Raw genomic sequence first — 15,623 nt, forward strand, 5'->3', positions numbered from 1 at the left:
AGTTAAATTGTGGGACACTGTAAAAAAGAAGTGCTTTAGAGTTATAAGGTCTTATGAAAACCTTTGTAATAAAAGAAATATCAGCCTATGTTAGCCGGTCGCTGACAGCTGGGCCCGTGAAGTAGCAGGAAGCGGGCGGGAATAAGTATGTGTGGTTTGGGAGTTTGGAAGGCAGTCGGACGGCCAGCAGGCAGGCACAGGAAGTTGTCCTTGAGGAATTTTTCTGACTGTAATGGAAAATGCTGAGGCTCGGGCAGGCGTGTTCAGGACTGTAGGGTGGAACAACCATAACTCATGTTAAGTAAGATTTAGTAACACCTTTTAATCAGAGCTCTCCGGCTGAGTTTGAGGACAGACACGGAATTAACGGTCAAATCAATGAGTTCTGCGGACCACCGACGTAACGTTGGAGCAGCGTACAAGAATGGAGGGGGAAAGGTGAGTTGGGACACGGGGAAGACCCGTTCATAATTGCTGTCAGCTGGTGGCTTAGAGTTTTTCCCCCTCTTACTGTATGAAATATAAAACTTTAACGGCAGTTAAAGTTAAGTTTACCTGGAATGGACTTTATCGACCTGTAACGTTGCCGGTGCTCAGTTTTGATTGGTCGGTTCGAAATCAAATGCATATGTGTGACCGAATAACAACACCGTAACGTAGCTTTAATGTGCCAGAGGAATATGATATAATATATGATATAGAAAAATATATATTTAATATAATAGTTCTACAACGCGTGTAGTGAATAACGCCAAACTTGCTTTGGAGAAAATCTAGCAACACATTTCTCCCTTGCTTTTAGAAAAGCTAATATAGCTATGCTAACGAGTCTTAAAGTCAAAATGTTGTGGGACACTTTAAGTATACAAATCTGTAGTCTTTAATTGTACTTTAAAAAAAAAAACCCTCTGGTCCCTTTGTTGTCTCATGCCTGGCAATAGCCAGTTTGCCAATGGTGAGATTGACTAAATGATCAGATTTTTGACTTGAGATTGGGATGAGAACAGCAGACAGTGAGTTGGGCTACTCAAACATATATCATACAACTAACATTTTGTTAAGGGATTGTTCTTGATCTACCTGGACATTGATGTTTGTGCTTGTGTGATTATTCTTTAGCCACCTGCTGCTTTCTAAAATCATAACATAGCACACTGCAATGCCCTGAGATGTGTGTCCTCATAGATATTATTCATATAGCATTATTAGGTATTAAATACACGTCCTTAAGACTTATTACATGGTTTAAAGTGACCTCACAGAATGATTGGATAAAGGCTACCTGCCATTGGATTAATCCTGTCTGCGCAAATTAAGCACCTCAGAGTGTTGACAGTTCTCAGGCGGACAGCAGGTTCAGGCCATGTGATCTTGGCAGGATAAAGCAGACTTGCATTCGTCAGTCCTGAGTGATTGTGACTGAATGGAAATACACATGTCCTGTTGATTGAAGTGGAGGTCTGCACAAATGTGCATGTGGCAGTTACCCATGTGAGACTATAGGCTGTAACATAAACCATGGTGTCAGTGAAAAGGGCATGCAACACGAGAATATATAATTGATGTCTTTATGCATTTTGTATGATGTTTAAAAGCTCTCTTAAAGCCAAAAATAAGGCTTGGACATTTAATTGAATGATATGAAATGTTTATATGCGCTTTATAGGCTGAGAAAGTTTGGCAGATTTATGCTTTAAAATACAAGGCATTTCTTTGTTTAAAAAAACAAAAAGCTTACCAACGTTTCCATCCATTTACTTGACATAACTGACAGGGTGTCAGTTCATATTTTAAACCCAACATTCCTCGTGTGTGTGTGTGTGTGTGTGTGCGCGTGTGTGTATCTCACATTTTGCCTTTCACATAGGTGAGAGGATTTGTCCAAAAAGTCCATTCTCCTCCCCCATCCCTTAATGATTCACTGGAGGGAGAAATTCAGGCCTTTCTCATCGACGAAGACCAACTCCACACTTATGATGACCTCACCAAAGTCAACCCAGTGACGCCAACCACGGGTAACACATTGGGCTATATCACTTGATAATCATGATGCATGTCCCTTTGTCCTCCTAGTGCCTACTAGTAATTTCACTGGTCATACATTTTTAGTAGTTTTTATCAACCAAGTAAACCGTCCATTTGATATGGTGACATCAATTTTGAAATCACCACCGCTAAACGTCAGTGAGAGCTGAATGTTTTATTTGTTGCATAAACTCTGCCCTTATTTGCAAATACACAGCCAGTGTGACGCAGTGTTTTCCAGCTGGAGTCACCTTGGATTGCTGCATTTGCTGTGTATTATCTAACCAAGTCAAGATAAAATCTGGCAGGAGGATAAAAACAAAAAAAAATGCATGACCAATTTCAGTGTCATTGGTATTATGTAAGAAAAATCAACGTGGTGAAACAAAAAAACTTGATTATTTGTATTTGGTTAGGATAAATATATTTTTCCTATGCATTCTTGCACTATGTGGTGGTGAAATTAGGTGAAGTGAACAAGTTTGTGGGTAAGACAGAAAATTAAACGTACGTTCAGTATAAATCACAGAGATAAAGCATAACTCAAGAAGATAAAATGTAATCTTTTGTAACATTTTGTCTGTGGTTGCCATGCCCATTTTCACCCAGTAATAGTTCCTCTATGAGAGGCTCTGGCTGTTAAACCCTGCATAAAAATTGAAAGTCGAACTGCGTGCTTTAATCCATTCATCCATCATGTTTCAGGCTGATTAAATGCTCATTAAATGCTTTGGGGCATGCCTATCTAAGAGCACTATTTGTGCAGTTAAGTTGGAATCTCTAAGCAGAGGGATTTGAAATTGGATGAAATATTGTCCATGTAACCACAGCTATTGATATTGAAGGTTTTAGTGCACAGGGAGAAACACAACAGTACATCTTGATATCAGCAGAGGTCAGGAAAATGGCATGAAATTGCTGAAGAATATTTTCCATTAAATCCTTTGATTATGACTCTGTTATTTTATATAGATTTTTATTATATTTTATCATGTCTCTTGTCGTTGTCATCTGCAGAATATGGTTTGCCTGTTCTTTTTTATGTTAATACCTAATGACATTCAGTGTTTATCCTCTGGTAGTGTTGAAATGCCTGCAGGCCAGGTACAGTGCGAAGGTGTTTTACACCCATGCTGGCTGCACGTTGGTGGCTCTTAACCCCTTCCAGCCAATCCCAGACCTCTACTCTCTGGATGTGATGAAAGAGTATCACTGCGCTCCTCAGCCTCAGGTATTTACAGTGTCTCAGCTGTCTCTCAGTGTAATTCAACTGTGAGTATTTCTGTATGGTATTTGCTCTTTATGTTGAGTAGGAGGTTGGGTGGTGTGGGTGTATTAAAAGAAGTTTGGTGTTTTCAGGATTAACAAGAACGAGCATGCCAGCCATCAATATTTGATCAGAATGTTTAATATTTCACGACTGAGTGTTAAAGAGCATAAACATCAGCAATGCTATTTTGTGGTAACTTCAAACATACATCTCTGTCAACAGGAGTTCAAACCACATATCTTTATTGTGGCGGAAGAAGCCTACAGGAATGTCCGGGGCCAGCTGGTGCCAGTGAACCAGTCTTTGGTGGTCAGCGGTGAGAGTGGTGCAGGAAAGGTAAACAAACACATTGTGTGTTAAGCTTAAAGAATTAAGGTAACCTACTACAGAACATCCAAGAGGGCATTAAACTGTGTACATTGGGCATTGACTAATGTACAGTATACTATATATGCGCTAAGCAGATTAGGAATTTCAAGAATTTTAAGTCTTCATGTGAGACTGAAACAAATTAGTGCTTTTTTTTATCAGCAAAGACTTGTTCAGTATTCCTATTGGTTGCTGTTTGCTCAGTACAAGCTTGGAAAGGCAGTTTGAATGTGTCTGTCTGTTAGCAATTCATTGTCAAGCCTGTTAATTTGCTGCTCTAAATGTACAGAAACCCTCTCTGGCCCACTGGGACTGGTGTGTCTTTACACATTCAGCAGCACAAGATATTCATTTCTGGATAAGGTCCCAAAATTAAAAAGAATAACGTGTGTATTGCTGAAAAAATTAGTTAATTAATTAATTGTCTATCAAGTATAATTCCAATTTCCTGTTCCCTGCCTTCCAAAGTGTCAAGATTTGTTGCTTTGAATACTGAATATCTTTTAATCTCTGGGAACTTGCGATGGAATTTTCTCTTCTATTTTCTGACATTGTTAATTAGTCAGCTCGTTGTAAATTGGGTAACAGGATCAGTAGAAACAATACCAATTTGCCTCTTTACAGACATGGACATCTCGTTGCCTGATGAAATACTATGCCACGGTGGCAGCATCCTCCTCAGTGGTGAAGAATCAGGACACAGTGGAGAGAATAGAGAGGAGGGTGCTGGACTCCAACCCCATCATGGAAGCTTTCGGTGAGTAAACTGATTTCTGGTGTCCTCGTTAATGGGAGAATAACCACTGTCAGCAGTCAGTCTGTTAATACTCTCCCCTCCATGTAGGCAATGCCTGCACGCTACGGAACAACAACAGCAGTCGCTTTGGAAAGTACATCCAGCTCCAGTTGGACAGGTAAAACTTAGCCTGCTGCAATGTATGTACTTTTATACAAGTTGTTCATCAGTTTAATCTGTTCAACATGTTGTTTGTTACATAAAGGTGTCAGCTGTTAGTGGGGGCATCAGTACAGACATATTTGCTAGAGAAGACCAGGGTGGCCTGTCAACCAGCCAATGAGAGGAACTTCCACATCTTTTATCAGGTCAGTTAACAGGGCTCATACACTCATCTGGTATTTTAGTATAATATTACCACATTCATATATAGTTCACATGTAAAAGCTGAGGGCATATTGTTTTTCAGATGACGAAAGGGGCCACAGACGAGCAGAGAAAGGAGTGGAAGATGTCTCGTGGCCAGAGTTTTGCTTGGCTGCCAAATTCTGAAAAAACTGTCGAAGGTTGGTCTATGTTTTTAATGTGTATTCATCCATTTTCGGCTTCTATGCTATGATTGTCTATGATTCTCACAAGTAACTGCTGCTCATTGAATGTTTTATAGAGGACTGTTTTCAGGAGACCATTGAGGCGATGGTTCATCTGGGCATTAATGCAGAAAGGCAGAGACAGATATTCAGGGTAATGTATTGTGTCACTGGGCACACTTTACTTTAACCTCTATTTTAATTTGTTAACAATGACTTAATAGTCACACTGTAATCTAGCATCATGGGCGCGCACAGGAAGAGTTACATCTGCTTACAGCTGCATTATTGTCTGTTTTAAACCGTTTATTACATGTTGATATACTTCATATAAATGCTTAATAGTAAATCATCAACATTCAGTCTTGTTTCTGTTTGGAATTTTTGATAATTTTTTTTTGTGTAAGCATAGAATTTCATTTATTTGTCATATTTGCTTACAGATATTAGCTGGGATCCTGCAGTTGGGAAATGTGAATTTCTCTTCTTCTTCAGATGAATCACAAACCTGTGACCTAGAGGAACTGTCCAAAGGTATTGAATATGATTTCGTTTAAGACATTTAATCTCTTCTAATCAATCACTTCCAGTCACAAAGTGCTTAAAATCTAATTTTCAAAAACTTTAGATAAGATTTACTTTCATGTGTCCAGACAAAGCTTCCGACAACCCTGAAATATGTAATCTGTTTCAGACTTCTTGCAGAGGGCTGCTGAGCTGCTGTGCGTCCCTGCTGAGGAGCTTCGGACCTGTTTGAGAGTGAGGATGTTGAAGGCCGGGAAGCAGAGCGTACTAAAGCCCTGTTCCCAGGCAGAGTGCAGTGTCAGGAGAGACTGTTTGGCCAAAGTCATCTACGCCCAGTAAGAATAAGGATCTGATCATCAAACTATGCAGCGGTGTGTCAGAATGTGATAAAGTTTAGTGGAAAGCACTGGTCATGCAAGAGCATGTTTTTGTCCTGTGACTGAGGTGTTCACAACGAACACACAAATGTGAAGCCATCTTGCCTTTTTAATTACAATAACCAGTGAGGAACATATGCACGTTAATAACTGTTTATATTATAAGCTCTTTATGTCTTGCCACTTTTTCCCAACAGATTATTTGAATGGCTGGTTACATTCATCAACAACAGCATATGTGCAGAAGAATCCACGTGGTGCAACTTCATAGGTCAGAGCACTACTGTCTCTTACATAACTGAATGTTTGTAATTTCTTTGCTCCAGTTTCTTTACATAAGCTCACACGGTCCTCTCCTCTCCTCCCTGTGATCCCCAGGAGTTCTTGATGTGTACGGGTTTGAGTGTTTCCACATCAATAACCTGGAGCAGCTGTGTATCAACTATGCCAATGAGAAACTACAGCAGCACTTTGTGGCTCATTATCTCCGGGCTCAGCAGGTAGCGTCGCTTTGTTTTTGCTTCCGTTTCCATGCAGCGATTTGAGCAGAGCTGTAGAGCATCTGATGGTGAACAGCTTATTGTGTCACTGTTCAGGCCTCAGGCATTCAAGAGGCTTCATCAGTCTTTATGAAATCTCTGCCGTTCGGAAAACCAGAGCATCTTTTTACACCTTGTGTTATGTGAGCAATTGATTTTGTACTTTAATATTTGTGTCTATTTGTACTTCTCCCAGGAGGAATATGTGTCAGAGGGGTTGCAGTGGTCCTTTGTCAAATACCAAGACAACCAGAGCTGTCTGGATCTTATAGAAGGGAGCCCTGTCAGTGTGTTTTCTCTTCTTAACGAGGTATGATGCCCCTCGTCTGTCTGCTGCTTACTGTGTTCCCATTCATATTTCTTACCTTTTTCTGCTGCTGTCCTGCTTTACCGGTTTGTCATACTGCAAGATACTCTTGTCCTTTGTTTTGCTATAATCTTAAGCACTTGTCTGCAAACTATGTGCCTGTTGCTTGTGTGCCAGATTGTATGTAATTTATGGAAAGCCTACGTCATTTGCCTGACAGGTTTGTTGAAATGTTTGGGTGTGTTCCGCTGCCCTAAGGCAATGTCTTTAGCTAGGCTGCAATTGTAGATAAAAGTTTTTTCTTAATGACCTGTCTGCCTGATTAATAAATAAACAAACCAGAAAAAATGCATATTATAATAACAATGAATAAAGAAATTAATAACTTCAGCAATTCCATAAATGCGTTGCATGTGTGTGTGTCGTAGGTTCGCTCCGTTACATTTACAAATAGTATTACACCCCAGCTAACAAGTAACGTAGAGGGCCCATGTTTGATGTTTGCTTCTTTTTCTCAAATCAATCATTGTCTGTGGGCAAAGAATAAAGGCAATAAAATACAGAGCTATACATCCCTTGATTTCCACCCACAAAGCATCAAACATGGGCACAAAACAAACAAAACAATACATCATATCCCCCATCAATTTCTGAACCATATCTAAACAGCATTTGTCTTGGCATTCAAGTTCTAGGACCTTTTTTTTTATAGGAAACAACACTGTAGAGTTGACATTTTCGAGGAATTTCATGTAAATTATATTCTTTTGAAAAGAAATGACAAGTATGCACTTCCTCCAGCCCTTTAACCCCTTGTTATCAAAAAGAGGGGACTACAGTACAGTTGTACTGTATGTATCTAGCAAAAGTGGATGTCTCTAACTTTTTGCATATCTGTCCTACAGGAGAGTCGTCTCAATCGAGCCTCAGACGCAAAGACGTTGAGGATTCGAATGGAGAAGGAGCTCTGTAATAACAGCAACATCAGCTGGGACAAGTTCAGCAAGGAGCCGCACTTCACTGTGGCCCATTACGCTGGCAAAGTCAGCTACCGGATACAGGGGATTGTGGAGAAAAACAAGGTGTGTAAGATAAGCTTTTACATTGTGTTAAGCAGGTTGTCCAAAGAGCCATCCACTTATTCCCTCCTGTGTTTTTTTTTTTTTATATTAGGACCCAGTACCACCAGAGCTCATCAACCTGCTGCAGAAGTCTGACAACCCCCTGCTTCACCAGATCTTCACTGATAAGGAGGCTGACAACACAACCAGCAAGGGGCTCAGCAAAGTCACCGTGGTCTCCAAGTTCAAGGTGGGAGTCAATTAAAGACAATATTGCTTGTCAAGGCCTGTAGAGTTCCTCCTGGGAGGGCTGAGTCATGAAACTGATGATGGTAATGTCGGATTGTAGAACTCTCTGGAGAGCCTGATGAAGATCCTCCACACAACAACTCCCCACTACACTCGCTGCATCAAACCAAACCCGGACTGCAAGCCTATGACATTCAAAAAGGAGGAGGTAGATGTTCTAAACACACATTTAATACTGTTCTGTTCTGCACAATGACAACAGTCAGAGGCCACACTTTATATATTCACCAAAGGGACAGGTTTTGATGGATATCTCCTGTCTGCTGTCAGGTTATCATGCAGTTGGAGGCCTGTGGGATTGTGGAGACCATCCATATCAGCGCTGCTGGTTTTCCAATAAGGTGAGACACTTTCCTATGTTTACTCTCAATCCTAAAGTTTGTTTCTTTTGAGTTGTGTTGACTCGTCATTTCTGTTTCCCAGAATTCCCTTCAAAGGCTTCATGCAACGTTACGGACTGATTGCAAAATATTCAGATTTCAAGTCAGGCAGTCTTCCTGTTGGTAAGTACTGTTGTCTGCAGGGTTAATGAACAGTACATTTTGTCATGTTTATTGTGGACAAAGAGTGATTTTATGTCCTCTCTTTAGGTCTGCTGGTTTATGATTTACCTCCAGTAGCCCTCTTAGTAAATTTGATCCTCAGTCCTCTCCTCTTCTTGGGACTTTTCCATTTGGTGTATAAAAACAGGACTTTCTAACAAAATTTGCAACTTCTTATGAACTTTCCAGGTAAATGCATGCACCTCTGACTGTCAGGGCTTGCTTTGCATGTTGATACGTATTTCTCATAACATTTCTGATAATTGTACACTTGACATTCTATTCATATTAACCCACTGTCCGGCTGCTCTTCAGCTATACCAGCAGCTCTACAGAAGGCAGTATGGGTTTGTTTGTCCGTCGGTCTTTGCGGCACTTTGGTCCAGACTAGTATATGTCAACAGCTATCAGATATAGTGCTCAGACATTTTTTTACGGGCAGTCATGCACCACCGAAGATTAATCTTACTGATTTTGGTAATTCATGGTCCCCACCGTGATGTGTAGTCTCTTTGATGATCCCCTGACTTTTCCTGTCGCACCATTAGGAGGTTAAAATTTGTCCAGTCCAGAGTAGAGTCTGACAGAGCTGCTAGCATGGCTGTAGATTTGATTGTCTTGTTGCACGAAAGTTCAAGCATCCTGCTGACTAACCCTGACCCCTTGAATGATGCGGTTATATCATATCATTGTTTGTAGCAACTGTGCTGTTGATTCTGGTGGATTTCTTTGTGCTCTCACGCTAACTCGCTAAACAGTTTTTACCTCACTGACCGACATACTGTCAAACAAATGCTGTGTGGTACAACTGAATCTCTAGACTGCTGGGGTGCTGCTCTGCCCATACTTGAAGGATGTCTCCAGTGAATGCTCTAATTCCTCTCTTAGATGTGGAGGATGACGGCAACGAAATTCTTCGGCAAGAGGTGGAGAAGCTCCTTCATGCTGTATTACGACACGAGACGACTGACCCCTTGTGCAACCTTGACAGTGAAAAGCATAATTCATGGGTGCACTGTGGAAGGACTAAAGTTTTTCTTACCCAATCAATGGTCAGTCATTTATATAAAATATCTGATATCCTCACACATAATTTAAAGTTTATGTATACCTATGAAATAATTTGTAAGTTCACTTCATAAAGCCAAAAATGTAACTTTTTAGTGTGTAGATATTGTACTCACTGGGTGTGTTTCAGTTACGTATCAGGCTTGTAGTGCAAATGAGGGGGAGTACTGACCTGCCTGGCTGTTGTCTTACAGCTGGATTTGCTGGAGGGTCAGAGGAAGATGATCCTGTCTCAGTGTGCCTTCACCATTCAGTGCTGCTGGCTGCGGTACCAGTGCCGCAGACGCAACGTCCGCCGGCAGTCTGCTACCCTGATCCAAGCAGGTAAACTCTTAAAGCCTTGGCTGGGTACCACTGAGTGGAATCAGCAGAGCTCCGTGTGTTCACTCCCTCTACATGAGCCTGCTGGCTTTGACCTCACTGTCTGGCCAACAGGAACCAGCTGGCAAAGTCTGTACACTGTAATGTGTACAGGCTGTCAAAGTTAATCCCTTCAGAAGCTGCCACACATAGACGCTCATCTGATTAACTGTGGATGACAAATGATCTTTTGATACTTCCCATCTGACTTAGGACTACAGACACATTCATCTCTACAGTGCACTGATTGAACTAGCAGAATGAATGGCTTTGTTACGTGTTCAATTGTTTCTGCCTCCTGCAGCCGTGCGGTCCTGGCTGGTCAGGAAGGAGGTCCACAGATGGAACAGAGCAGCTTCACTCATCCAGGGAACCTGGAGGAAGTGGAGGGTGAGATTTTGTTTTCTTGGTCATTGTTCACGGCTTTGCAAACACTGGTGCATTTACAGCAGTGTTTATTAATGTGCACAGTCCCTGTTAAATAAACAAATAAACATACATGGAGTAATGGATAATATTTAAATATCCGTGTCACTTTTCTGGCAGGCACTATTGAAGGCTTTGGCTGAGGCAGAACTGGATGATGTGAAGGACCTACAGGAGGACGTGCCAGCACTGAACCCTGTTATCAGGGAGCGAGGCTCGGTGCAGCTCTCCAACATCCAGGAGCCTGTCACGGTGCGAGGGTGGCCCATGGGTCTGGCTCTGGCCTCTGCCCCATCTATCACCGTGTCTCTGACAGCCACAGGATTCCAGAAGATGATGTCTGTGATGGCCTCCCTAAACCTGCCCTCCAGGAAAGGGGAGTATAAGGTGGAGACCAACCAGTACACGCAGGGGCTCGCCTCCATACGGGCTCAACCCAAGGTGAGGGAACATCAACAAAATTCTTTTTGAAAAGACAGTCTTTTTTTTTTTATTGGTTATTTGAAATTATTTGTTTCTTTTCTCTTCAGGGATCTGTAAAGCTGCACTGTCAGCGATCTCCACTCCTCTACGCTGACAGGCAACCAGGCAAAAAGTGTGATGTGACAGGGTTCAACGAGATCCTGCTAGAGAAAACTTTGTAAGAGCAGAACACTAAGGGCTGATCTCATGGACACAGAACAAGGGACAATCTGGTGCAGAGATGGACCAGAAGCTACTCCTCCATAATCTGACACAGAGGGAACAAACCTGGTATTTAAACATGTTTTTTTTGTTTTGTTTTTTTACTAAATGCATGTGTTTAAAGTGATCACTGCAGGTCTGATTAACTGTTTTTAAGAATGCCAAAGTTTGTACAAGGGTGAAAAGAAATGCAAAAACCTGCACCCTGGCATGATAACATTTTAACCTCATAAGTGGTCAGGTGAAATCGTGCAGTAGGCTGTGTGCCTGACCATCTACAACAAAAAATATCATCAGGATAAGGCAGAGACTATCTTGTCAACCTTTTGCAGAATAAGTGCCATGTGTCCCACACGTAGAAAATGGGGTGTGAGTCGCAATTATGATGATGCCACCACAACAGCAGATGAACCCAGAATCATTTTTTATTTAGTCTTAAATGATAACTGGAATTACATGTCACCTTCTTAGCACCTTTTTAAAAAACAGACAACTGCAGGTTTTTGTTTTCTCTTTGAATGTTTGACTGTTGATCAAAGTGTTGGGCCTTTGACGAGTGCCTTTTTTGAAATCTACACTCAAATCGCAAATGGACTGGTAACGGTATTTATTTAGGGTGACTATTTATGTGTAGTTCGATAGATTTATTGTGGGTGTAAAAACATATTGGTGATTCAGGTGCACATACGTTAGCACATCATCCGGCATTTATTTTGAGTGTAATTTATTCTGGAGAAAAAACTAATCAAGCAAGTTTGCACATGTAAAGTTCATGCAGTATTGCACATTAAAGCCTGCTCACATACGGTAACAGACTGACAGGAGTCATTGACAAGCACACATGCCTTGTGTGAAACAGGGAAAGAATGAACCATGAATCATTAGCTGCTTTTTGTTTGATAAGGGGTCTTTATACTATGCACATTTGCTTAATGTTGAATGAAACCACTTTGTTTTAATCTGCTGCAGTCCAAAGCATTAATGCAGGTACTGTGTAACATACCAAAGTATTTTTACTCTAGTGTTTTGTGTGGCAGAATGAACATGTTATTATAGCATCAGGTTTTCTTATATTCGAGATCTTTTTTTCTATAACTTTTTCAAAATAGCATTTGCGTAACTTAAACCTGACTTTTATATACCTAGTTTTAGATCAGACGCATCACTGCAGGGACAGTACTTGATAGATCTTCCTTTACATTCAAAGCAATTCCTGCTCTTTCAATCTTCTCCAGCTGTAGATTCACTGAAACTTTATCATTTAATCTATGTGCTTGTTTGTGTCAGCAGTACCAAGAGATCAGTGTACAACTTGAATTCTGTTCATATTTAAATGACTGTTTTGTTAAAATAAATGTCAGTGTTGCAACATTTTGAATGTAGATGTTTTTCTTTCATCCGAAGCTTTACCTATGATCTTTAAGTTCACACATAAAACTACATTTTAAAGCCTGCGCTGTTGACTCAGGAAGTGATAGTTTAAACATTTTAGCCTTTATTTGAACACTATTTACATTCTGTAGCATGATAAGGCACAAGACAGGAAGTTAAATCAGCAAAAATGACAAACATTTGTGGCATATGACGACATTTTATATTAAACATACCTACCATCCCCGTAGAAAAACATAATAAAAAAAGTGACTGGATAGAAAACTAGTTTATAAATCATCGTCACTGTTGTAGGCTAATGACTGTGCTTCATTCGACAGTTTTCAAGCACTGATCTGAAAATTCAACAAACAGAGGCTCCTGCATGGCAGCCTTCATCGCATCGTATTTGTTGTCTGCACCGTCAACAGAGCGCAGTAACTGTCTCAGATGAGGGTTGCAGAGAAGATCTCTCAGCTCCTTTGACTGACCTGTAGAGGAAATAAGAAAACAAGAATGATCCACTTTGTTCAATGTCACACACTAGACATGTGATGCTGCCACCAAAATTGTTTAGAAAAACTGAAGGGCTAAGTGAAAAAAAGAGGTAATGCTGGATTAATACCCAACATCTGGAGCCTCTCTGGTGGCACTTTGTCAGTGATGTCATCTTCATCAAGAAGATCATCAACAGTCCACTGATCTGTAAAGATAATAAATCAAGAAGCTTTTCACACAAGGCATTGCAAACAGTGACCGGCATTTACTGGGATTTTGAAGGGACAATCATTTTGACAGTTGTAAGTAACAGATTTCCCACCACTTCTCAAATTCGGTGGCCCTAACACTCTTAGTACATTTATGCTTGCATGTATGCTTTTTTTTTTTTATTTATTTATTTTTTGAAGAGGTAATATCTGCCATGCTGCCCACCCCTTCCTATTACAGTCAGTAATCTTGTGCTCTTGCTGGCTGATATGGATGCATTAGACAAAGAAACACAACCACACAAATGACGAACGAATAACATACCAGTGTTGAAGACATCCTTATCCTGTGGAGCATCAATAGGTGCAGGCTGCTCGAAAGGTATGCAACTGTCTATGGACAAAAAAAACGAAAGGAGACATGCATCAGATGATGATTATGACGAGCCAAATAGCATTTCCTCTGATGATTACAGCTTGTCTAAACATCACATAATTACATGACTCAAGAACTAAAATCAAGCTCAATTACCTTTGTGCCGCTTGTAACAGCCAAGTGAACAGCTGTAGGGGGGGAAAAAACAACAATAATGAAAGAAGGAAATTTTCCTAGCAGATGATGAAAACCTCTGATTTTACTCCATCATATACACTGTGACATTAGGATATAATGTACATATATATATATATATATATATACATCCTATATCGGGAACGGCATCTATCAAAAAACAAACACGTGTGATCTCAATTAACAGTCACAGTGAGCTAATTAATGAACGTATTAAACCATCAGTCAAAACAATTTTTGATTTACGAGATTAGTGGTGAACGACGTCAAATCGCAAAACGTTTTGACCTACGTGGCTTGCCGTCGCATGTCGTATTTGTGTATAAAATTATGTTCACGTGTAATTTATCGCCGTTACATTAAGATAATGACATGTTCTGTAAATATGTTGACTTTTTTTGTATGTATATACCCATTTTTTTTTTTTTTTAAAGTGGGGCTACTGTAAGAACCAATGTCATGTTTACAAACGATGCTACTTTAAGTTATCGTAATTTAGCTTCAGCTCTTTGTGGATAAAGCGAATATTCAAAAATGTCATGTCCAGAAAATCTGTTTTTCACAATAAGTGCTATAGTTCTCTATTCTTAAATTACTAGTTTTAAAGTTCGGCCAGAGACTATAGAGAACCTAGCAAAACAAACGACTCGGCAGTTAACTGGAAGTTACTTAGCTAGCTAGCTAGCTAGCTTACAGACCATTATTTTAAATTACTTACTATCTTATTTTGCAGGCGGGACACCTGTATTTAGGTGTCTGTTCGCTGCACACGCTACAAATCTGCATCTTGACTGTTGGCGAAAATAAATGAAGAACAAGCAGGTCGGTTTATTAGCAGATCCACAGTAGCTCACACGTGTAGGGACCCGGAAACAGTCATATGGCTTCCTGTTATGTACCCCTTCAAAATAAAAGCGGGTACATTTACTTTAGTTTCCAACTAATAAAATCCAAACATTGGTCAGTATATGCGAGTCTCTGGTTCTGGTTTACGTTTATATTCGTTATGTATGTAACAACAAGGTCATGTGCCTTTGTCATGTAATAAAACCACTGCAATGTATTTTCCACAGCCTGCACGTTTAAACTGTGTGCTTTCTCATCGTCATCCAGTTAAAGACCTGGATGGAGCCCTGATTGTTTGGTTTTGCAGTGTTTTGCAAGTGAACAACCCCCCCCCCCAAAAAAAAGGCCATACCAGTAAAATTACTAGTAGAATTGAATTAAAAAAGAAATGCATGAAAATTCGTACAAAGAAATTCACTCTAGGCTGCAGGGCATATCCTCGAGCATTTCAAAGGCAGTTCTGCCTCATTTGTGTCTGGATGTGCGTGCCAGTCCACCAGAATAAAAATCTATATACAGCATGCACTCATTCACCTTGAGAAATCACATGGAAATGTTTATTATCATTAATTAGCAATAGAATTTAAAAAAAATCAGGGTGGTTACATTAACATCAGTTTTTATTGATTTATACAATATAATATCTTTTGCACCAACAGAATTGAATATATATAAGTTTTTCAAGCATACACCACTGACCTATATAGCTCAACACAAAATATTCCTGCACAGCTGTAACTTGAGAGTCTTGTTACAGGGTAGGGTATGGAATGGAGCTGTGCTGTGACTGTTTAAGGGACACCATATTCCCAACTGTCACAGAGTTCCATTCGTTCTTTCCGGGAGGGCAAAGACACCTGGCCATGGTCAACATCGGAAATCCAACTCGTTGTCCAACTTGAAATCGATCTGTGTGGAGATCAGAATGAAATGGGTCATC

General features: G+C 40.3%; 2 protein-coding genes across 2 annotated transcripts; one reads left to right on the top strand and one right to left on the bottom strand.

The window, feature by feature from the left end:
- The first annotated feature begins 129 nt into the window (after nucleotides 1–129).
- On the top strand, nucleotides 130–12,559 carry LOC119031572 (unconventional myosin-XIX). Its single transcript, XM_037120140.1, has 24 exons — nucleotides 130–438; nucleotides 1,868–2,015; nucleotides 3,108–3,256; nucleotides 3,518–3,631; nucleotides 4,289–4,421; nucleotides 4,509–4,578; nucleotides 4,666–4,768; nucleotides 4,870–4,966; nucleotides 5,068–5,144; nucleotides 5,434–5,524; nucleotides 5,685–5,850; nucleotides 6,090–6,163; nucleotides 6,271–6,392; nucleotides 6,628–6,741; nucleotides 7,644–7,820; nucleotides 7,912–8,049; nucleotides 8,149–8,256; nucleotides 8,379–8,449; nucleotides 8,532–8,611; nucleotides 9,539–9,702; nucleotides 9,913–10,042; nucleotides 10,383–10,468; nucleotides 10,625–10,945; nucleotides 11,035–12,559. Exons 1-24 carry the CDS (start codon nucleotides 379–381, stop codon nucleotides 11,146–11,148), a joined length of 2,907 nt encoding a protein of 968 aa, XP_036976035.1. The 5' UTR covers nucleotides 130–378; the 3' UTR covers nucleotides 11,149–12,559.
- A 101-nt stretch (nucleotides 12,560–12,660) lies between these two features.
- Nucleotides 12,661–14,731, bottom strand: znhit3 (zinc finger, HIT-type containing 3). The gene is made up of 5 exons (XM_037120146.1): nucleotides 14,556–14,731; nucleotides 13,799–13,830; nucleotides 13,592–13,660; nucleotides 13,185–13,262; nucleotides 12,661–13,050 (listed from the first exon to the last, which is right to left on the bottom strand). The coding sequence occupies exons 1-5, from the start codon at nucleotides 14,621–14,623 to the stop codon at nucleotides 12,890–12,892; spliced, it is 408 nt and encodes a 135-aa protein (XP_036976041.1). The 5' UTR covers nucleotides 14,624–14,731; the 3' UTR covers nucleotides 12,661–12,889.
- Nucleotides 14,732–15,623: the final 892 nt, after the last annotated feature.

This window comes from Acanthopagrus latus, chromosome 13, assembly GCF_904848185.1.
Source record: "Acanthopagrus latus isolate v.2019 chromosome 13, fAcaLat1.1, whole genome shotgun sequence".
Taxonomy (NCBI): domain Eukaryota; kingdom Metazoa; phylum Chordata; class Actinopteri; order Spariformes; family Sparidae; genus Acanthopagrus; species Acanthopagrus latus.